A 24,804-nucleotide genomic window follows, 5' to 3' on the forward strand; every position below is an offset into this window, starting at 1 on the left:
GTGTAAATGGCAATAAATCACTGCAATATTTTTCCATTTTCCACCGCTATATTTTTGTCTGTTTATGCTCACGTCAAAGGTTTTATGTTCCGTTCTCAGTCTTTGTTTCACACAGGAGAGTTCATTGGTGCTGCGATAACTCAAGTTCCTGTAAAAATGGATCAACAGTGCTGTAAATGTTTGTCCAGTGTAAAAGTGGCAGAAGATTTAATATTCATACAACAGCATTCAGTAGGATTTTTCTGAGACTACAGTTGTTACAGGTAAGACATTATATCTTATGACCTTTTAGCAAAACCTAATTTCTGAGTCACTTTCATCTGAAATCTTTTTTTTTTCTTTGGTTTAGAACGGGGGTTTTTAAGTGTGAAATGGTTGTCAAAGAGCAACAGAACTACCCACCTCTCAGAGAGCGAATGAACAACTGCATCCCTCTCCCTCAAACTACAATATTGCTATTATTTCTGTAAACTTTTTGCTAGATGTTCCTTTCACATATTTCACTGATGTGGGTTTACCTGCTTTAGCTTTGTGTACATGATACATTGTCTCAGTTGGTTCATTTACCTTGCTAAATGTATGAACTACTTTGTGCTGTGAACCCAGTTCATTTAGCCTCCTGTTAAAAAAAAAAAAATCTCCCGAGGCTTGACAAACAACATACAAATCCCAACTTTAAATAACAATGTCATGCTTCTTTTTTATTATTTTTTTATACACTGACCCACACTATATCTCCTTTCTCACTATAGCTTTAGGCACTAAAACTAAAACGATCTATTTTATCTCTGGCAATGGCATGGTGAAGTTGGGCAAATGTTCAGTTTCTTATTGTGGTTTAGAACAAACTGCAATCTCCATGTGTGACTGGTTTTTAAATGAAGCTATAAATTATGTAAACTAATTTTATGGTCTCATAAGTGTGCAGTCTTAATGCCAATACTAAGAGAGGTGAAGCATAAAAACAGAAATACTTATCAGCATGGTTTTAAGGGATTTGGATGAGTGCAGCGGGGGAGCCTAGTGTGACTTGATGCTGAAGGAGTAGGTGCCTCATCCTGATCAGATAAGAGTAATGGAAGCGAATGAAAAGACCCCTGTCCCTGATGGCCACAGCAAAATGGATGTGCTCCCTGAGGTGTACCTCTGGTATCATCCACGCCTGTGGACACAGATTTATTGCCCATTAAAAAGCTACACCGAAATGTACCTCTTAAAAATGGTGTGTTTATCCTGTTGAGAAGGCCTTTCAGGAATGAAACGAGACAACTCTGAGCACCAGTAGACCGGGGCAGACTCGGTGTGACAAGATGCTGGGGAGCCAATTTCTTATAAGGTTTAATGCCATAAAGATTTAAAGTGATCTTCAACCATTAGATGTTAACAAAATGAACTTTGTGTGAAAATTAACATGTGCAATCACGCTACTCACTGACATTTTTTTTTCCTTTTTTACAGGAGAGATTTTTAACCAAGTTTACCTAAGCAGGTAATCCAAACAGGAACAATGTAAAACACAGAAACGGGGAAATAAAGCGATATGTAACAGTTGGCAATAATTTAAACATTTATGTACATGATAATCATAATAAAACACCAGAAATGAGGAGGGGTACACATTGTGAAATATTCTTAAGGAAAAACTTAAATAAACTGACATCATTTACTTTGAAGCCATAATTAAATACGTCTGGTTGTAGTTACAAGTAGTACACAGCAACGAGGAGTAAAACTAAAAATATCATTTCACTGTAGATTGATTCTGATTTATCATACACCTCACCAACAAAGTGACAGGATCATTTACAGATGATGGGACCATGAAGTAACATCGACTGAAATAATTGCAGTGTCATCTGTGGCACATGCCCTAACCTAAAACCCGGGATGTGTGCAAGCAATGCAATCTACGGCTTTCCGTATGATGGTGCTTTTCAACGAAACCTTTTAAAACTGTCTGGGTGATTGCAATGTCAAAGCACATTACACCGTGTACTGCTAAACTGCTTCTTTTCCACTGCCAGCTTAAGCTTGCTGTACATTTGGAAAAAAGCCAGATTTTATTTTTATTTTTTTTATATATTCCCACTTCTTGAAATCACAGACAAGTTTTTTCTCCAACTTCTGCCCATTTTCTTTCCTTTTTCAGTCTCTCTCCTCTTGGTGAATAGAAATTCCCAGGCTAATTAAAGCCTATTAAAGACAGGTAATGTCAGGGCTGCTAGCAGGACCATGACAAAGTACTGATAATTGTCTGCCAGACTCACTAAATCCACCTGTCCTGCAATTATTGCATCCCTCTCCCCTCCTCTCCTGACACATTAATCCACTGCATGGCTCGCTCGGCAGGCTGCTGCCTCAAAGTGCATCCTGCAAACACAGATGTTGGATTTCAGACCAGTTTAGCACACACATGCCTTGGGATAATTGCAGCAATCAACACAGGAGAACTGAAATACATAATAGTGCCTGGCAAAAGTATTTATACCCCTTGCAGTTTTCCACATTTTCTCACATTGTAAAGACAAATATTTTTGTATTTTATAGAGATTATTTTGTGAAGTAGCATCTTAAAAAAGTAGTGCATAACTAATGTAGGAAAGAAACTGTATTTTGTTTTTTCTCAATTCTCAAAAGTACTGTCTGCATCTGTATTTGGTCTCCTTTACTCTAATAACCCTAAAGAAATCCAGTGCATCCAATTTGCTTCAGATGTTACATAAACAGTAGGACAGACCAGTGGTAACATAGCAATTGATTTCAGAGATCCACAGTTCAGGAGGGAGAATATGTTAAAAGCATTATAATATATTACTTAGGCTGAACACTGGCACAGCTGTGTGTGGGTTTTGCATGGATACTCTGGGTTCCTCCTGCAGTCTAAAACTATGCATACTGTATAAGGTTATTTGTTTGCTCTAAATTGCCCTCAGAAGTGAATGTGTGCATACAGGGTTGTTTGACTTGTTTGTCTCTGTGTGTTTGTATGATGGATTGATGATCTGTCAAGCACAAGCCCACTCATGACCCTTTAAGGTTAACCATATAGAGGAAAAGGATTTATTATTATTATTATTATTATTATTATTATTATTATTATTATTATTATTATTATTAGCTGTGTACTTCACAAATTTGGCCTTTATGGAGGAGCAATTAGAAGAAAGACATTTTTGAAATAAAACCTTAAGGGTTTCCATGCGCAGTTTGACAGAAGCTTTTTAGGGTTATACAACAAAAAGATATACTGTGAACTACATGCAAAATGTCATCTTGACATAAACCTAAATTACACTATTAAACAAGGTGGTGGCGACATCATGATGTGGGGAAGCTACTCAGAGATGATGGGAAGATGGATGGAAATGAATATTGGGCAATGCTGAAGAAAACATGAGGCTGGGGTGGAGGTTCACCTTCTAGTAGGACAAGTGCCATAAACATATGATCAGATCTAGTCAAATTATGTGGATCACAGCATATTCATGTGTTAGAAATCTTCAATCAAGGTCCAGAAATGCTCTAAGCACATTCTTTGCACTGAAAAAAGAATTCTAGATTTGCAAAGCTAGTAGATACTCCAAAAGACCTGCAGTTGCTACTGCATTGAAAGAAAGTTCAAGAAGGAATTGATCCAAGGCAGCTGAATGTGGAAAACTTCAAGCAGTATGAGAATGTTTGCAGGGCATTATATGCATTATTAACTTCCAAAAATCTGTAAATTGATCTGTGTATTTTGTCATGTGTACACTGAAATAAGTTGAATTAGTAATTTTGATCATATTAATACATATATAAGAAATTTAACAAACAATGTTTCTAAATATTAATAATTATTCAAATCTTTGAGACACTTATTGAATAATTTTGAAGTAGAAGACTATCCTTTTTGACTTTTCCTATTGTACAAATAGATATCCACTCTAGTTCAAAGTCAAACTTTTTTCTGTTTTTGTAATACAGTATCCTTACATGAACATTTCTTTATTGTATGCCTTTTTAAATGACAGTTTTTTTAGATTTTTTTTTAAGATGGATCAAAATCTTGTCATATGTTAAATGATGACTATCTCAATTAGGTAATACAATTTTTGGCTCCAGCACTGCCAGATTCCAGGTTTGCACTTTTAATTGGTGCAACATTTTGCTCATGGTCTAGCCTTAAAGAAAACATCTGGACAAGACACTAATTACACCAGCGAACATGTGTTGTTGTGATGAGGATTTACGCAGGGTTAGGAGCTAGCACTGCCTTTTACTTTGTCAAACCCCTAAAACCAAGTCTCAAAAGACCAAACTGTCTGATGTGTTTTTTTTCTGGATACAACTGCTATATTTACAGAGGTTTTTTTCCAAATATTTGAAGTATGTTTGCCCTGATCAAGTTGACTTTCTGTCAGCAGACTCAGGCGTTCAGGGTTGTTTTGTGGACAGAGACCAAAGGCTGCTGCACGCTAAGAGCTAGGTCATCCTGTGGAGGAGTAAGGTGTGTCGCTGTGGTAGTTGTAGTCAGGGCATACCTTCTGCACCAGTTTATAGTCCACACTATAAAAGGCAATGTAGATGCATATGACTTTGAAGGGTTTTGAGCACAGCCATGACACGTGGCTCTGTGTGTGCTCCTGATAGCACACCTTGGACGGGTCAAAGCCGCACAGGGCGGTCTTCTTGTTGCGGTCCGTCTTCTCGTATTCAATGCGACAGTTGAATGACTTGGTGTCTTTGGTCTCCAGTGTTGACTGCTGGGCGATCTCAAACTCCACGACTTTGGAAGGCGGCACCAGGCTCACGGAGACGTTCCCCATTCCGGTGGAGTTGTGCCGGAAGTAAACGCTAAACGTGCCATTCCCGTGGTCCACGATCTTTCCTGTGATCAGTAAGTTGAGCTTGACTGTCTTGATGTTTGAGTGGAAGTCCCCCCACCCAAACATCTTTTTGAACTTGCCAGTCTTCACGATGGGTCTGCGTTTAGTTCTGGCCTGTGCACCCTGAACATCTGTCTGGTTAGATAACCAGTCCCAAAAGTCCTCCATGTTCTGTAAATATGTCATTTCCCTCATGTTGCTCTTGAGCTCAGGGGAGCCCTTGGCAAACAAACGCAGGGGGTTGAGAATCCGTGGTCTCACCCCCGTGGGAGAAATCTTCTGTTCGCTATCACTGTCCCTCCACTCGATGAGTTCTGTGGCGCCTCCATGCACTTTCCTGCATGCGACCTTTACAGAACACAAAGGAGAGGTAGAGAGAAAAAACAATTTTAAGTGAGATAAAAACCACTTCTAAGCATAACTTTACAACAGTTTGCTACAGATTCAGATGAAGCAATTATCAACAATCTGCCCAAATAATCCAGAATCAGTTTCTCATTAAATGTTTTAATGTGCTGAAACAAAGGTTTTCTTTGCATCCCATATTAGATACAGATCTCAGAACTGCATGGCGACCCCTGACTTTCTTTGAGGGGATTACAGTTTATATCTTTAACCCAAACTGATTATTGTAAGCAGAAGAGCTGTGACTGTAGGTTAAACCTCAGTAATATGTCACTATTTATAGCCATTTACCAGTCTGATATTAAAAACTTGTACATATAGCAAAAACACAAGCCACTGTAGGGAGTCCAATTATAATCACATAGTAGTAGTAACCATTCATTTGAATTTATTTTATAATTTGCCTATTTGCTTCAGGGGACTAGAATTCACTCATATGTTGAATTTTCTCAAAAAAGTTCTGTGTCTGTATAAATATGCTTTATATCCTGAGCCTCTGATTCAAGATGTTTCAAGATGATTCAAGTCAGCCAGACTTCGGAATCTCGCACTAATGTCCAACACTAAAACACTCCTTTGTAGCAGCATCACAACATACACCAAGCATTGTACTAATCCAGACCCTGCAATGAACTGCGGTCCCTCCTCGCATCTCTCCAACCCTGTATTTGCTTCGGGAGTGATTTCTGGTTCACTTCAGATAAAGCTGCAGTAATTCACAGCAATAGGCTTAGCTAGTTTTATTAGTAATTAGTAGTGCTCTCTCTCCCCAGGCCCTGTTACAGGGATCACTGAGAGAAGCAGATGTTGAGAGCACACGGCAGCGGCTGTTTGAATCCTCACTGAAGACGCTGTGCACTACTCCCAGACTAATTATAATTTTGCTGTAAGCCTAACTGAAACACATGTGTACAAAGCTAACAAAGTAGGTCGTCTGGTTCAATTTGTTTTGTCGCAGTCACATTACAAACCTCTCCATCTGACACGTAATAGGGCTGCATGTTTTATAATTACAGCTTCTTTTAAATGCTCCTAATGTCCCCACACTTCGGTGGCACCTTAACGCCTAAAGGGGAGGAAAACGACTCGGTTATTTGGGTATGGAATGTGAAATCAATATGTCTGCTACAGACAGTGAGACTGGCCAATCCATCAGCCTGCACAATGCTTAATTAAGACAGTTGCTCCCTGTAAACATGGATGAATGAGGCAACTCTGTAATAATGTTCCTCTGTGTAGTCCACGACAGCCACAGCCATTTAATCGACCAGCCACCAGTGGCAATATACCCAGCGGATGCTCCTCTTTCAGTAATACCTCAGGTGAGCTCTGTTGTTAATTTGATTGGACTCTCTCAAAATAACACTCACGCCTGGACGTAAAATCTGTGTACTCCCAACAGGAACGTTTCCTCACCCCTGCAAACAAACGGAGAGGTGACTCTCATTTTCGCCAACAACCTCACACTGTTTTATCCATAACGTAGTAAGCGTCATGCTGCGCTGCTCTAGAGGTGAAACTAAATTGTCTTTCGTTGTGAATCTCAGGTGAGCTTTGTCTCGGATAATTATAATGGAAATGAGAGAGGAGTTTTAAGTATGATGAGCAACTGAGGAAATTGCTGTGACAACAAGCGGATCAGCGCAGGGATATCTAATACTTAAATGCCTCTGGAGAGATGAAGCACGGGAAACTTGAAAGCGTGTGCCGAAAACACAGGCTTTGCTTTCTCTTTCTCTCTCACTTTCTCTGCTAACACCTTATTCATTTAGGTGAGAGTGTCTGACGAAAAGAATATGAGTGTTTGTAAAAAAAAAATAAAAAAAAAAATGAGGCAAGGTCTGATGAAGGAGAATCTACAAAAGCTTAATTAAGATTTCTTAATCGGTGCAGGCGTGCTAGAGGCATTTCAGGGCGACTTGAAACAAGACATTATTATGATAATAACTGCAGACTTCATTTCAGCAGTACGACGCAAAGAGGTGGTGGATATCTGTCTCTGTGGTTTGGTTTCTGTCTTTCCCTGTACGCCTAGCAGAAACACAAGAAAACATGCATACCAGCAAAGGTTTTCTCTTTTGCACCGCATCATTCAATATTATACCAGAGCCACAAACACATTATGAATCCTTAGCAAGCATTTCAAGTTAAAATTTAGCATCAGGTGGCACACGCGTTAATTCTCTGTTAAAAAAAACAACAGATTCATCAGACACACTCAACTACTGCACTCTCCGATTTTGTTGGCAATCCCTGTCAAAAGTGTACAAAACTTAAAATAAAATGTATAAAATTCAAGAGCTTAAAGATGATATTTATATCTGTTTTATTGTCCTGGATTCTCTGGGCACAAAATGCCATTTTATGGCAAAATCAAGTAACTTTAATAAACAAATCGACTCAGTGTTTAAATTTTCCTGTCTGCATCTACTGACCAAACTTAAATCTTCTTTAAATTGACTCCGCCATTCACACATTTATTAGCTCTAGACTTGATTACTGTAATGGACTTTATATTGGTGTCCCTCAGTCTTTCCTGGTACGACTTCAATGTGTCCACAGTGCAGCTGCCAGTCTTTTAACCAATACATCCAGACGTGAGAATATCTGTTTGATCCTGTTTCCATTGGCTTCCTGTCCATTTAAAATTGGATTTTAATGCCATGCCCCATTTTATTTTTCTGAATTTTTAAGTTCTTTGGAAATCAGTGAAAGAAAATATAAAAATATTAAAATTTTATGTAATTACTGTGTGTAAGTTACTTTTACCCTTTGTTGCGGTTTACTTGTTGTTTTTGAGGTATTTAAAAAAAAAGAAAAAAAAAAGTCAGCACTGCTGATGTCTAACTAATAGAGTAATGCCTGTTTATGATGCTACAAAAACAAAACATCAGTGAACCCACTGATTGCTGAGCTGACAGCTCACTTTGTGATGTGACTTTGTATGTGCAGTGAGTAACTGTAATCCAATTATTTGGATGGATTTTAATGCTATGTGTGAATTGTAATAAATTGTCAGGCCTATTCACATTTCTGATCAGTCATGTCAAAGTTGTATTGGACCAAAGTCCCAATTAAAATCTCAGCTAGGTTTAGCAAACATATGTTTAAGTTCATGATATTAGGACAGAAAATGCCTTCTTGTATCCCTCCCATACAAACATTTGGCATGAAAATAGTGGTTGCTATGGAGACTTGGTTTGGAGCAGTTTCCTAACTGTGAGCTTAGGAAATTGTTTCATCTCAATCTTAATCTCCCCACAGAGTGAGTGTGGTGTGCAGCAAAAGCATGAGTCCTTGTACAGCCTCATGGCCCGTGGCTATGAGAAATGGGCCTCTGTGTCACGTTATATTTATACCACCGGGAGAGAGTAGGTCAGGGTCTGTTAATTAAGCATTTCTAGAAACTCAGAACAATTTAAAAAAGAAGAATAAATAAACAAACTCAGTTACCTTTGTTTTATAGGCACTGTTAGGTCTTTAAATAATTGAATCCGGTTTCTTTTAACAACAAAACTTCCTGAATGTTAAAAGGGGATGGGAGGGTAAAAAACAGTTATCTTGGTATTACGAACCAAATTTATTTTCTATAGCTAATTTGCACAGTCAATGAAAAGTGGGCATCCCTCAGTGATCTGAACTATAGAAATAGTATAAGAAAAGATTCTGATATGCTTTGATAAGCTAATGAGACTGAAGCTGGTATCTGATTCAAAGCTCCCGAATGGTCACTAAGAAAAGGGGCTATTTTAACATCTCAGTCAATATTAAGGACTATAGATTTCTCAGTATTTACAAATTTTATTTTATAAACAGTATGACATTTTAATAAGAAAATCCTTGAGATAGGCTTGGTGTATTTTATAAGTTAATTGCAATCATATACATTTAAGGTAATAAGAAATTAACCACTGATGAGCTATGCTAAAAAGTACCAGGACTTCAGCCTTCCATAGCTGATAGAGAACTTTAACCAAAAGCTAAACCTGCACATTAACACCCCGATAGCCAATTTGGATTTGTTAATCTACAAATTGCTAGTTCTTTAACTTTCTCTGAAAGTTAAAGAAATAGCCTTCAGAGAGGAAACAAGAACAAAAACAGAAAAAAATGTGAAGCATTTGTACACATGCATATCTGAAAGGTGAAAAAATCTTCCTTAACAACATTCAGAGAAGACTTTCAAAGCCAGGGACTCTCTTGTTGTATTAGATGAAGAAAAGTGCATGTTTATTGTTCAATTCCAGTTGCATCTACAGGCTTTCATCTTCACAAGCACTTATTGTAGTAGGTCTATTTTAAATTATTTCATGTTGGTCAGAAGTGCATCCTCAGCTGAACAAGACTTTGTTAGTGTAGCTTTGTTTTTAGATTATTTTCAAGATAGTGCTTATACAGAGTGTTTTAAAGTGCTCTCACTGTTTGTATTGAACAAAAATAGATAACGCTGCATAAATCTTAACATAATTCTATGAAAGGTGTATCATATTAAATGCTTAGAGGGTGCATATCACTTTTAAATATTTCTGCGGCTTTTTCTGTTAGTCAGGCATTTCTTACTGAATAAAAAAGCAAATGCAGAATGCATAAAATGTGTTTGTTTTGTTAAATTCGAAAGCTGTTCTGTTCGCGTTTGATTTAGAGACTTAGGCACTAAAATTCACACAGTTGCTTGAGCACCAAAGATTCGCACAGTGAGTCGGGATGAATCAGTTCTGACGTTTGTCTGTAATAAGCATTAAGGAGCTGGCTGCCTGCTTGTCCCGTGGGTAGACATATCTTTTAGAGCCCTGACATAAAGGTAATTGCCACAGCGACCAGAACTAGCCTCTAGAAAGTTATTAAGAGTCCAGTGACATCTGGCCTCTGCATCATGTGAAAAGATGCCATTAAAGTGTATTTGCAACAAGAAGCTGGCTACATTGCGCTTAGCTGTCATGGGTGTAGGCCTAGGGCCACGGGAGAAGCGGTGGTGCTGCTTATGATGGCAACCACAAAAATGTGTGGCCCAGTTATCAGTTTGGCCTGTGATTGGTTGGCAAGAAATTGTTTTTGTTGAATTAAGATGCTGCCTCTGTAACAAAAATAATCAGTTTGAATTTTTCATACTGGATTTTTTTCCCCCGCACATAAGGCGGGTATATGTGTCTAGGGGAAATTGGTTTCAGGAATTTCTCACAATAAACAAAATGGGCAATTAACCTGCTCATCAGTGCAAGCACAGTAGTCCCAATCATGCTCCTCGCTGTTCTTCATGGATTGATCTGTGCAAATTGACCTCACTTAGGTGGTGCAATTCATTTCTCTGCTAATTTTCTGTGTCCAAAGCTTCATTAATTTGATGTGTTTCTGCGTTGTAAAAATCTGGACACTTCAGTAAAACTGCACCACCTTCACCATCGCCTGTGGTAATACCTTTCCAGCACCACCGAAATACAACACCTGTCAGCTGCTCAGGACGGTGCTGTTAGCATTAGGCCACAGATTGACTGCAGCATCTTGCTTTCAAGCATCCAACATGACAAACAGCTCAGCTGACATTAAAACCACTACAATCTCCCACCTGCCCACAGACCTTCCCATGCCATCTTCTTCCTGATGTTACGGGGCATATAATTTGTAATGATTCACATCCAGAGCTGGTTCCAGGAGAGGAGGCCCCTGAGGCGCTTTGGGAGCACTGAGCAAAGAGCCTCCACCCTACCGAAGAATAGATTGGTGCTCTGATCGCTGGAACAGCCTCACGCTCCAGAGCCATCACTTTTAATCAGAGGCCGGCCGGGGAAATACATGGCAGGTGCTTCTGCACTGTGGTGGATCGCAACAGCAAATCCACACCGGGGGGCGCCTTACAAATCACAGAAGGCTACCGTCAGTGTGTGCGTGAGCATGCACCATATCTGCTGCCCTCCAGTATGATCCTTCAGACCATTACCACCTGACCTCTGTGAGAATGAGACAGCTTAGTGTCTGCACTCAACCTACAAATCCTAATTCATACTGATATGTGATCAATTTGAAATCAGTATTGATAGAATTTAATATAGATTGCACTTTATATAATCAGGTGATGTTAAATCAGATACTGCCAGATTTTATGGCTGTATAGGATCCCTGCTGACCCAAAAGAAATATGAAATCAATCTTTGGAGACCATTGTGTTATGCATCGGTCCTCTAGTCTAATTTTCTGTACATAAAGTCATCGACCACGTTACACTTTCAGCATTGTTCCCTCCTGCCATGTGCTGACTTTATCTTTTTTTTTTTTTACATATTTCTCAAATATAAGTGTTGAGAGCAGCAAGTCTGAACACAACTGAAAGGAAAAGTTGTAAAAAAAAATATGTGCCCTTTAAAAATTGAGTCAACCAAGCAGGCCTGAGCAAAATTCTGTTTCCATATCTTCCAGTGTTATTGATCTCACTCTCTTCTGAAAAGGTTGTCAGGTTCACATTCTTCATTGAGAACTTTTACATGCTTATTTAGTTCTTAAGTTTTAGATGTAAAAAGTATGTACGCTGCAGCTGAGTTATTCTGGTGTCAAAAAGTGTAGTCAAGCAGCATTTTCTGTAGAGGACTTTTTGTGCCCTCCTGTTGTCACTCAAGGCTGTTCTGTGATTAGCATAAATTATAGCATGTAACTTAACCCTCCTCTGGCTACCATAAATCTTAAAATGTGAGTCATTAGTCATGTTTACAGTGTCAGTGCAGCTCTGCTCTAGCTCAATCACAGAATTCAGTATTTTTCTTCTGCGTCAGAGAAGTCTGACTCAAATGGTGCCAAGCCTCATCTCATTTGGACATTGACAAACTTGACTGCTCCAATGGGTGTTGACTTCATACTGAAGCATCCTGTATCATTAGAGAGCCACTCCCTTCAAGAAGTGATGCACTAAACTCAACAAATTCCTCAGTTTCTCCCCTTGCAATGAATACACTGCATGCATAGACTTGTGGAAACTCTCTCCACTGTTCAATAATAAAGAGCTAGCAGCACAGCAGGTGCTTTTTTGCTCCTTTGTAACCCTGTCACACTAATTTGTATGTATCTTGGGCTTCAGCAGTAAACAAAGATACTCATTACTCAGTAAATAATGCTCATGCATCGTCTTTGCAATGCATCTGATACTGCAGTATAAATGCAGTTATATTCAATAAATTAGAGTATGTGTTTTGAGACTTCTTTGGTCAAATTAAATATAAACTTGAAAATAAAGGAGTTAAAACACACTTCCAAGATGCCAAGACTTAAGATCAAATTTGTTCAGTTGTGCTAGTACATTCACATAATGTCTAAATTCTAAGTCTAATAGTATTAATGGAAAAATTGTTCAAGGAAACTTGGAACAACTAAAACTGCTTCTGTTGTCAGTGCTTCCATCATATTCCCAACACCGTAACAAACTGATGTTTAGCTAGAGTGAAAGAGACAGGTGACATAAATAAAACAGCACCAAATGAGTGAGCGAGTGAGAAGAGACAGGGAGGGGGCGCTGCAGTGAAGGTGTGGGCGTGTGGTGTGTGTGTGTCAACCGGCTCTCGGAAAACAGAAAGGGTGGGAAAACACAGCTGATATGAGTTTATTGATGTTGCAGAAAATTAGTTTTGAAACTGCTGGCGAATACAAACACAATTTCAAAATTGTCATTTTGTTGTACAGATGTTAAGTTATAGTCAAAATATTAAAATATTCTAAACAAGAAGGAAAAGACAGTAACCTTCACTAACGTAATGGTGTTGTAAGAATATTAACTTGTGTTAAATTCTATTATTGTTATAAACCAGCCAGTATTATTGAATCCTAAAAAAATCAATCTAAAGAATGAATTCTTTAACTTTCAACTGAGGGATTTTAATGATATACTTAAAGAAGAATTAGGAAGCTTCTGTGTTTGTATCAGGAGAAGAGTCTATGTAGAACAAATGCAAAAATTATTCAGCACTTGAACTTGAAAGATCGATGAGAGCTAATCACTAATAGAATCAGAAATTACATCTGTTTTCAATTAAACAATCAATCCTCATTAATAATTACTTAAGAAAATGAAACATTCTCTTCTACCAAACAAAACTAATCTATGCAATAATAATTAAAAGGGTAACATTTTCAGTCCTGGAAATTAAATTGGTAATCTAATATATAAAGAAATGTATTCTTCGACAGTGCAGCTCCATTCCCGGAGGGCCGGTTTCTCTCTGCTCCAACACATCTGATTCAAATGATCCAAGTATCTTCTCTGCATGTCAAAGTTCTACAAAAGGTCTGCAAATGAACCGTGATTTGATTCAGGTGTGTTAAACAAGGGAAAGAACTAAATCATGCAGGGTACTAACCCTGGAGGCCTGACTTTTGACATCACTTTTAGTGATTTTATGGCCTAGTTCTAAGTTTTATTCTATTCTTTAAACCATAATGTTTTTGATCTTCAGAACTAAGTTGGAATTATCAAACTTTCAAAATCAAATAACAGCTACATTAGGAAAAACTTTTCTTTGGTCTAAATCAAGCTCTTATGCCAATTATGAAACATGTGGAATCTCCGCAGGTGTGTGGTTTTAAATCGCCTTTGTCTTCCTGTTTGGCTAACAAAGAGTTTCTCACACAAAATGCTGTTCAAAATGGCTGGAGAGCGCTCTCAATATGAGCTGGAGGATTCTTCAGAGTAATACTGGAGAAAAACAAAACATGGCCATGCAGAAATTTGTATTATTAGTTTATCAGAACAGCCAATGATGAAGCACATCAAACCAGTTCCAAAGTCTTACAACTGGCTCCCTGGATCTCAGAAAAAATAAACATCAAAATACTTGTCCATAAAAGCATATTCTAAAACAAAATGATGAAAATATTGACTGACCCATTTGCTTAGAGTTGCCTGTAATTAATGATATCTGGGACCGTGAATAATTCTAGTCTTTATTCCAATATTTCTATTGATTTTGATGTAAGCATTTGAGAAAATGCGCTGTGCTGTTTATGTCTTAATCATGTAAAACATCTTGTGTTGCCTGCTGTATAAATAAAGTTGCCTTGCCTTACTAGGTAAAAGACAGATTTGCTTTTCACATATTCACAACCAATATTAAATTAGGGTGTATTTATGGCTTTCTCCATTTCTAAATCAGTAAAATAGTAATACAGGTATAAGAGGGACTTTAACGTGTTGCTCTTATACCAGGATAACACTATGGCACTATGACACTATGGTAAATTACGCTTTCGATGCATTCCTCAGGTTTCCAGACTGCAGGATAAGAAGTTTGCATTGATTCTGGTTAAGGGAAGTCATGTGTGCACTATGATGTTTTAGTGCCCAGTCACTTTTAGTTTTACTTGGTGCAATGGTAATAATTTTATTGAATTAATGTATATTTCTTGCTTTTTCAATGCAATATTTGTCAAGATTTCAGAAAATTTGTCATTGCATCTAGATTGTAAATATATTTCTACAAAACGAATTTAAATCAAAACTTTTTACAAGCATTCATAACTATTCTATTAAAATGAATAAAAACATACCTATGTAAATAATACAGCTTAATGAACACTGACTAAAATTTTAATTATAACACACTTTTAAAATATTCTTCTTCACGTCCATTTGTGAATTAACTGCGAAAGACCCTGGGGGTGAAAATGAGATGTTACCCAGCGTTGCTCAGTGTGGGAAATTTAAATGTAGCGATGCTGTCGGATGTTGGGGAAGTGTTAACGAAGATCCTGGCAGGAGAGGAGGAGTCAGCAAGCGACGCGTCTGAGAAGAGAACCTCCAAGTAATCTGGAAACTCGCCGTTATCTCGGCACTTGTCACATACGACAGCGGCAAAGCCCTCGACACTTCACTTTCAGGCAGCCGTTACCTTTCAGTGCATCATCACTTTCATAATCCCCTTACATGGTCAGAGCACTAACTCTGTGTGTAGGCTCCTGACACCTGCCGCACACCTCTGGATTTCTGATAGCAGGGATTGAAGGGGATAATACCGCAAAGCATTTAGGACTCAGTGTAATTATCTCTTGACCAGTTTTAACACCTTGCAACAACAGTAAAAGCACTTGTAAATCTTTGTAGTTAATACAAGAGGAGGAAGTGTGTTTTTATTGTTTGTTACTTCGCTGGTTTTCAGATTTCAACCGCAAAAAAAACATCTGAGCATTTCTTATTTGTGTTTCTGTGACAACTACCGTTTATCATTTTTGCTCTTTTCAATACTGTGCCGAAAATGATAACAGTTTTTAATGAAAGAAAAAAAAAAAGACAAAAAAAATAGAGGGCTGTTTTGCTTGATTTGCTCAAATGTACACCCGCTAAATTTGACAGAGCAAATGTTTCCATTCTCAAAGCTGACTGCGCCGCGTCTGATTTCACAGAAAACAGCTCCCTTTGAAGAAGAATCAGGAGCTGGCAAGACGCTGCTTCCTTTCTCTCTGAGACGCTCTGAAGACAGGTACATCACAAGAAATACACAAAGACACTGTGTAGCTGACAGAGCTTTGTTAGGGCTGAAAATGACAAGCCGCAAAAGAAAGGCCTCAAAAGCTTAGCGGCAGCAGGAAATGCAAAAGTGGGAATAATCAGAGGGGGAGATTTATTGTACTTATTCTGAAGCTGTCACACCTTGCCTTTTTACAGGGAAGCCATGCACTTTTTAATTAAAGAGGTCAATCATTTTCCTGAGCTCTGACATGTGGTGTGATTGCCTGCTACAGGATGAAAGCGGGTGGTAATTAAAAACTCTACACGTCAGACACTAAAAAAGGAGAAACCGTTTGCTTGTTTGAGTCACAATAAGTGAGAGAACAGTTATAAATGAAAGAATGGATTTTGGAGAAATTGGTCCAGATTTAATCTTTTGACACTTTTTTCCACACCTCTATTCTGTAACATTTAACAAATAAGTTCTGGAAGAGATTGGAGTCAAATTTCTAGGATTGTTTTCGAAATTCAGAAAACTAATCTTCTAAGTAACCAGCTCACAAATTTTTATAGTTTCATACAACTTTCTTCTGATGAGCAAAATTGTTTTAAAGCAAGCCACTGCAGAAATCATAACAAGGCAGGCTGTTCGTGCTGACGATCAGGAAGCAAATATTTTTTTATTTAAAGGAACCCAGACTGAAATACAATGTCACCAACAATTAAAAAAACCTAACTGGTTTTACTTTTTCTTTTATCTTTCAGGTAAACCAATAACTTAAAGAAAGGAAATAGGTGAACCAGATCCATGTTTGTTAGACCTAAACAGGTTAGTTCTTTTCCTCTTATACTGGCTTGGTATTTTCTGTTATTCTTTTCTTAGTCTTGTGTTTATCTTAACTTTTGTTGTTGTTTTTTTAATCTAAATACATCATACTCTGTTTTTATGTCAGTCCTTAATTGAACAGGTACACACTATGAGCCATGCTAAATGATTCATATCCACTGAAAATTTTGATCATTCTAAACCATCTATATTTTTTCTTGAAATGTCTGTGATAGACCAAAACCAACTATTGCATAGTTGTGAAGTGGAGGGAAATTGTGCAATATTTTTTACAAATCCAAATCTGAAAGGTGCTCTGTTTACATTGTAGAACTTTCACTTGGATTTCAGCTGCAAACCTTTATGTTTCCACCAGATTTATAAATCTTCTGACAGAAATTGTGACAAATTCTTCTTAACAAAACTGTTCAAGTTCAGACTCGATGGAGATCATCTGTGAATTTTTACCAATGTTTTTTTTTTTGGTTTGGGCTTTGACTAGGCCATTCTAAGACATATGCTTTGATCTAAATCCTTCTTTTGATGGTTTTGCTTTATGTTGCTGTCCTGTTAGAATTGTGATGCATTTATTTCATCTGTCCCACTCAGCTTCACTGTCTGCTGAAGATAAAAAAAAACCCTCACAGAATAATGCTGCCACCACCTTAATTTTATGGTAGGGATGGGATATTCATGGTGTTAATTTTCTACAATGTATTGTATAATGTATCGACCAGAAAGTTGTTATTTGTTGTTGTCATTTGACTAGATACTGCTCATAGCAAACTACAGAGGGAATGGGGTTTTTTCAGCTGAACTTCTGAATGCAGTTAATTGCACTGGATGCCTCCTTTTCAGGTTTTTATTTCTAAAGAAAAAAATTAAAATCTTTGATTTTTCTTCCCCTTTCAAATTATGCACTACTTTGTTTTGGTCATTTCAATGATAAAAGTATACAACGTAAATGAATAAAATGAAAATTATCTTTTGTTGCAGCCCGGCTGAAAAAATAAAAACACAGTCAACAGTCTATTAAACAGTAATAGTTCCACATCAGAACATTGTGCCTGTTTTTGATATTGCAGAGCTGTAATGACGGAGCCATAAGGTAGCAGAAGCTCCCAGTTTAACCCGCCTGAGGCTGCACAAAGGCTATAAAAATTCATAGCTTTGGAACTAGACCACAAATCTCAACAACACATTTAACATAATGTTTCCTGCACCAGGAACACCAGCTCTTATATGGCTCAAACAAAGAATCATCTGCATTTGAGTTCATCCCGAATAGGGGTCAACGACATGCCTTTAAATTTTTGCCAATATATTTTGTGACTTTTATTGTAACGGTGATAAAATTAATTAAAATTCATGACAGGACTTTTAGTCAGAGCCTCATAAAATCAAACAGTGCTCTAACAATAAAGCTTACCATTTATATTATATTATGTTATATTTATACAGCAGTAATATTCACATAAACTATTTCATTCAATCAGAGCTTGCAAAGTTAGAGATTAGAAAGACTAATTAGTCATCAAATACAGGTTTTCTTTTTTTTTACGATAAAGATAAATGACACAATAATTGCCAAACTGCTCTCATCAAAAGAGCAGCAAGTACAAAAATAATCATTGTGTTAATAACTGTTTGGCTCAAGTCTTTAATGGGCCTTCCAGTTTCCAGATTAGCGTTTTTGTCAGCGCAAAGGGCAATTGTGTCACAGCAATCAATCATTCAGAGCTTCTGTCTCTTCATTCGGAGACCTTTAGCAAGGATTCATCGCCGTGTTGGTTGTAAATGAGGATGGAGAAATGAACAGCTTGCAGGGATCCATACAGTAAAAGCGCAACCTGTTGTGGCTGCGGGCTGCATTTGAAGGATTTAAGCCTCAAGAACGACAACCTTTTCCCTCACAGAGGTGATGAGCAACATGCGGGCAGAAGACGGCAAATGCCACAGACGGGTATTGTTTATGAGGGATTATCAAGTCAAGCCTTCTGGCTGGAAAGATTGTGACCCCAATATGTGCACAGATACACATCAGCACCATGTAAGCTCCGAAATGATTCCTGGAAGGCGGCGCATGCATACATGCCCTCTTCAACTCCGTCAAATCCATGTTTTAATCACTTCCACAGAAATTTTCACTGGCCTTGCCTTGCCCATTTTCTCACATTTTTTCTCTCTCCACCCAATTTCTCTGGTGGCTTTTTGAAGACTTAAGTTCTTCTCATTTTTCCCCTCCCCGCTCTCTTTCTTACAAGGCAAATCCTGGGAGAGGTTGATGTGAAGACCAGGCAGAGCAGGGATGTGAAGAATATAAACACATTTTTTTATTGTCCAGGGGGAGGAAGAGGGGGTGTGTGTAGTGCAAGTGTGCAAAAGGGTTGGGCGGTGGGGTCTGTAAAAGAGACGAGGACCTTATCACAGCCCAGCAGGTCTGTAATTCGCCACCATGATAAAGTGGCAGCGCGGAAAACCTTACAAGGCTGGCACAATCCAAAGACGGATTAGGTTTTTCTGACATAAGCTTCCTGAAAAACTAATCAATCAGCCCGTGCAGCATTATCAGGAGCATGAGATTAAAGAGCTGCTCCTAATCCCCCCAACTGTACATTTTATTACACTTCCCAGTGTTAAGTTGCCTTTAAATATACAGTAAATAAATAATAAAATCAAACCTAATTGAGCATGGGCAAGGGAAAGAGGGTTAAAAGGTCCTTAGAGAGGGAATTTGCGTGGAATCTGTGTTTTGTTACGAAGACATGGATAAAAGTGCTGTCCTTGCTGGAGCCGACTCTGACTTTGAAAGGAGCGTCGCTCTCTCTGCCGCTGCAGAGAAAATAAGGAGCATGAACTGCTTTTATTTAAATAAACTAGTGGCAAATACTACATTAGGTTTGAATTTCACCCTCCTTCATCTCCTGGTGGAGAGATAAATCATCAAACAGCCAGGGGCATTTTTGACATGGCTCAGTACCCAGGGTGCCACTCTGTCAAGGGGCAGCATGAACGCTTTACCATTTCATTGTTCTTTTAATTAATATTCTTTAGTTATTATGTACTTCTGTAACATATCCACTTTGTCGTTTGCTAATTCTAGACTACATAATGTTTTTCTCTTAATGTCTGAATTTATTTACAATTATATAGGAAACCAAATAATGTAATTTTTCAATCAAACAGATTCTACATTAATGTGAAAATTGTGCATAAAATAAAAGATTTAGATATTTAGTTTTCATTAAGTTTAACTTTCACATAATTGGGTAAAACTCTCACACGGCAGCATGATAATCCGTGTGTTGAAATTACATTAATAGGCATGAATCTTATGCAACTATACAGCCTTGCAGTTTGAGGTGACTGTCGCAACAATAACCTACCAGGGGTTAAAAATCTAATTTTAGATTCAAGAAAACATTAATTGATCTGTGAAAACAAAAAAGAGCAGTTTTAATTTTTGTTTTAAAATTAATTCATTTATTTTTGCATTAACGTAACAACGATTGAGACAAGAATGAGATGCATGAAAACCCTAAAAGGTTAAGGGGCGCAGAAAAAAGGGGCTCGCCCAGGGCCAATTACTGCACGAGCTGCTCCCACTGCATGCAACACACGTAGATAGATAAATAAATAAAAGCTCACAACTACTGCCAAAAGCTTTGAGAAATCACTTGTAATCCTTTAAATCACTGCACATCAAAGTCCGATGGAAGAACCGCAGGCATGTCACAGTTCCGAAAACAAAATGCATCCAGGCTCGTTTCTTCACTCTGATCTAACCTTGTTTATTTACTTTTTAAACACTGACATGCATGTATAAATATATATATATCCTTTAGGTGACACAGGAGGTTAACACTGTCACTGATCCCATCAGCATGGGCCTCGTTGAGACTTTGTTCCAAAATAATACGACCACAGAGTCGCTATCCTGGCTATCACATCTCAAGCTGGTAAAGTCTTTGTCAATGTGTCTTCCTACCTAATCCTAATCTGAGTTTTAAAAGCTACACATTCCACTGTGAGAAACTCTGTGGGAGTAGAGTCACGACAGGGCAGGCAGAGGGGAAGACAGCGGAGAGGCTTTAATAAGTTTCGTCTTCATCTACATTGTCCTGTTGTCATTGAGATGGGGATAAGTGCAGCAGATGTCACAGGGTAGAACCCATTCTCCCAGGATGCCTTTGACCCTCTTATTTGTCCCTGGGGTTTGACAGAGATGCTGGGACCCGGCTTACTTCTTCTCCACTTGAAGTGTACGTAAAGTGAGAGGGAGGAAATGGATGAATTCCTAGTTGTCCAAAAGCAACGTAAAATTTTAAGTATTTTAAACTGAGCATTGCTGCATCTTATTACAGTTTTGGCTAGGTTTTGTTTTGTCTATTCTATCATCTTTATACATAAACATCTTTAAAGTTCAGTTTCTTTTATGTTTTGAGTGAATCTCGGCTGGGTTTTTTAAGCCTACAAAGTTGAAGTAATATTGATAAAGTCTTAAATTTCCCCAGTCAGACGTTTGTGGGTGTCCTGGGAGGAAAGCCACCGAGGCATATAAAGAGAGCCTCCCCAGGGAGGTGGCCTGCCTATTTCTCTCTGGAGGCGCAGCTCCCAACAGGCTCAGTGCTGATTACAACAGAACAGACAGCCTTCTGCTGCTGCTGCAGCTGCACGGTTCAAGGCTATCTTTAAAAGAAGCCCTCTTTGAGGATTGAGCACAGATGTGAAGAACTTCTTCAATCCGATGGCATTTCGCGTTCAAGTCCGATCATGGAAAGGGGATAATCAGGATAAAACCAACAATGATATTAAAAAAAAATACAATATATGAAGGAAAAATCTAGAAAGGACACATCAGCAGATGTTCATCAAAGAAGAGAAAACCCTTTGAATTTCCCCAAAGATCACAATCTTTCTTTATAGAGATTAATGCAATAAAAATAAAATTACACTAAAGGAAGATTATATCAAAAAAGCTTAGCACAATGAATTTCTAGTAAAGCCGAAATAATTTTCCTTGCACTGACGTAAGCCTTATGTGAGTTACAAAGAAGAAGTAGCAAAAGCTTTACAAGAAATCCCCTTTTTTACTTTAATCTCTTATTTGAATGTGTCCTTTTTAAAACTCTGGCTTATTTTGTTCTATGTTGGAGCAAATATATTTACCAAATGTTACTAGTTCAACACAAAGGTTCCAACTCACAGCTGGGACCAAAAATAAATCTTACTGAAATAAAGGAGGTGTTTTAGGTCAGGCTGCAAGTCAGAGAAAAAGGACATGAAAGTCAGCTTGATGAAAAAAAGGAAACTCGGCAAGGACACACAAAAAAAGACTTCTCTTTACATCTTGTCAATAACATTAATATATATATATATATATATATATATATATATATATATATATATATATATATATATATATATATATATATATATATATATAGCATTCACAGAATAAATGGAAAAAATGTACAACAGTAATTACAAATATATAGTATTTAGATCTTATTTTTAGAGAAACGGCAATGTGAAGTATAGGGAGTTTACTTCAATGTCTGATATTTTGTAATCAAGTGATAAAGACTACAATAAAGTGATAGTATGTATCCATAAAGCATGGGACTCAAGTGTGTAGTTTTTCCTCTATAGTTTCTTTTACATTCTTTCTGAAATGCTGAGACTTGAGCAATTCAGTAATAAGTGTCTAAAGTCAAGACTAAAATTCAGCACAAGTTTTAAAACGGAATAGGAGGTTTGTGGTCTGACGTTATTAAGTGTTATTTAGCTAAATCTATTCGATGCAGTTTCAATAAATTGTAATTCAACACAATGAGGGCTGCATAGACTAAGTTTCAAAATCCAACTTCAAGAGACAGAATAGAAATAAACTACTCAGTCACCCCAGTACTCACCTGGTGCAGGAGAAAAAACAACAATAATGTTTGCAGGGCTCTCATCTTCAGCGACTCGTCAGTTTTATTCAAGATGAGCGGCGGTTAAATCCTCTCTGAAAGACTTGGAGAGGAGAAGACGCGCATGCCGCTGAAACATCTCTGATATCACCTGCAATGAAAGTGGAGAGATTTACCAAAAACCTCAGTAATAGAGGGTTTTATTTGTCCTTACTGTTCTGCAAATTTACAGATACCTCGCGCTGGAATCCTTCCTGCTCAATCCAGCAAAGAGTTCTACAATCCTCTTTTAACGTCCCCGTCTCTCAGGATGCTGGAATTTCCTCTAATGAGGCGTCTTCAAACAGCGACTTAGTTGTCTAAGTTTCAAATCCCGCCGAACTGTTTTCTTCTTTTTAATCCGGAGCGATTTGAGCAAGAAGTTGTCTCTGTGCGCCGTGAAATTCTACCAAATGAGTCCCGTACCGCCGGTGCCAAGACTGCGGTCAGTCAAGCAGACCGTTCCTTCAGCTCTACTTGATTCCAGTGCGCAAAATCCTCCGCTGCGCGCCTGGAGACTCTAAGGTCGGCGCGCATCTGCTCAGAGTCTCAGTACCTGAAGATTCACCTCTGAAAGTCTCCCTCTCTCCTTTTTAAAGACATAAGTAAGAGGCTTGATGTCACAGTTAATCGCTCTTTTTTTCCTCTCTCTTTAACCCTTTAAGTGAATAGAAGCGATTAACTTCAAAATTTTAGGAAAGTGTGAATGGAGAAAGTCGCATTTTCAAAATCGCCTTAGAAGCAAGCGGTCTTATAGCGATATTAAGGAAGCTCTTCATATTTAGAATAAAATGTATTCGGTTCTTGTTTGTTTTCAGCTTATAAATGTATCTCCCTAAACTGGGATTTTTTTTTTTTAGAAGGTGAGTAAAAGTTTATCGTTTGGGAAGCAAATGAAGATACACTTCCGATCATACAGGAAAAGATAACAAATGGTTTCGAACTGCATACAGGTAAAAAGCCTTTTTACTCTGTCCACGGTGGACAAGACCGGACCGATGACATTTTAGATTCTGGCTCCACCGTGTGGTTGGCACCACACAACAGATGTGCACTCTATATACAGAGCAAATAAATGGATTATTGAAAAGTTATTTTATTTCAGTCATTTCACAAAGTGGAACACGTTCTATAGAGAAACTTTACAGCGACTTACATTTTCATTATTTCTGAAGATTTTCCACTGAAATTAATGAAATCATGACACTGTAGATTAAGACATCGAACATTAAGAAAAATTTTTTATGAAGAAACGTGAGCTTAATACTTCTGTATTAAGCATGCTGATGATTGCTATTTTCAATCGAAATCGTATTCTAAGTGCATATTCTAAATTATTGTATATATACTGAACGCAGAAGGCTTTACAAGAGTGTCATGAAAAACTGATTTATACCTGGGATCCAAAATTATAACTCTTGAGCCTTTTCCCAAATTTTTTTGCTTTACAAGTATACGCTGTGACGGGTTGTATTGTTTGCTGAATTGAGCTGTGTCTGATTGTTTTGAGAGTCTCTGAAATTCAGTTTAAAATATTTTGTGTTTGATTTGATGTAAAGCACTTTGAAATGCCTTGCTGCTGAAATGTGCTGTACAAATAAAATTTGATTGATTGATTGAATACATAGTATAAAACGGCAAAATTAAAAACAAGGAACACATAATTTCAGTGTTCTGTACTGTAAATATATAGTAAATGTTTTTTGTCACTTTGCACTAACTGACGCAGATCTGTTGTATAAAACAGTGATAAGACGATCAAAGGCCAGTGCGATAACTGGGGTTATTTGATAATGCCCCAATACAGATGTCAATTTATCACTCATTCACATTTAATCTGACAAAGTTACTTTTGACACATTGTCTTATCACTCTTTAATATAACTAAAGTACAACACTCTTTAAGCTAACAAGTTTGATTATCTGTCTTTGCTCAACTGTTGATATAAGAATGACTGCACATGAATACTATCAGACTTTAGACCTCAGGCTGACTCAACCTTTCACATGAGCCGAACCTGAGCCAGCATAACAAACTCAAAGACCTTAACAAATGATTTCACATCATGGAGTTTCTTGGCTTATTCCTCATATGCATTTGTACAGCTCAGCAATATGGTTCTAAACCAAAAAGAAAGAGAACATTTAAAAAAATTGAGAATTTCTGCTTTGTTGGTGTTTGGCGCCATCATGTGGCAGAATCTGTATATTGACGGCTACATTTGACAGTTCTGTGGTTTTCTTCATGCTTCTTTAATCCGACTTGGCTTCAGAATGATGACGATCATACAGTAATTACCTCATAGGTTTTTCAACAATTTCTCATCCCTGCAG

General features: G+C 37.8%; 1 protein-coding gene and 1 long non-coding RNA gene across 2 annotated transcripts; one reads left to right on the forward strand and one right to left on the reverse strand.

The window, feature by feature from the left end:
• Nucleotides 1–1,005: 1,005 nt before the first annotated feature.
• nxph2a (neurexophilin 2a) lies at nucleotides 1,006–23,039 on the reverse strand. Its single transcript, XM_044131424.1, has 3 exons — nucleotides 22,668–23,039; nucleotides 22,432–22,582; nucleotides 1,006–5,213 (listed from the first exon to the last, which is right to left on the reverse strand). The coding sequence occupies exons 2-3, from the start codon at nucleotides 22,474–22,476 to the stop codon at nucleotides 4,467–4,469; spliced, it is 792 nt and encodes a 263-aa protein (XP_043987359.1). The 5' UTR covers nucleotides 22,477–22,582; nucleotides 22,668–23,039; the 3' UTR covers nucleotides 1,006–4,466.
• LOC122839638 lies at nucleotides 4,756–16,625 on the forward strand. The gene is made up of 3 exons (XR_006372084.1): nucleotides 4,756–4,876; nucleotides 15,645–15,721; nucleotides 16,456–16,625. It is a non-coding gene; the product is annotated as an uncharacterized LOC122839638 (long non-coding RNA).
• Nucleotides 23,040–24,804: the final 1,765 nt, after the last annotated feature.

This window comes from Gambusia affinis, linkage group LG11 (assembly GCF_019740435.1).
Source record: "Gambusia affinis linkage group LG11, SWU_Gaff_1.0, whole genome shotgun sequence".
Classification (NCBI taxonomy): domain Eukaryota; kingdom Metazoa; phylum Chordata; class Actinopteri; order Cyprinodontiformes; family Poeciliidae; genus Gambusia; species Gambusia affinis.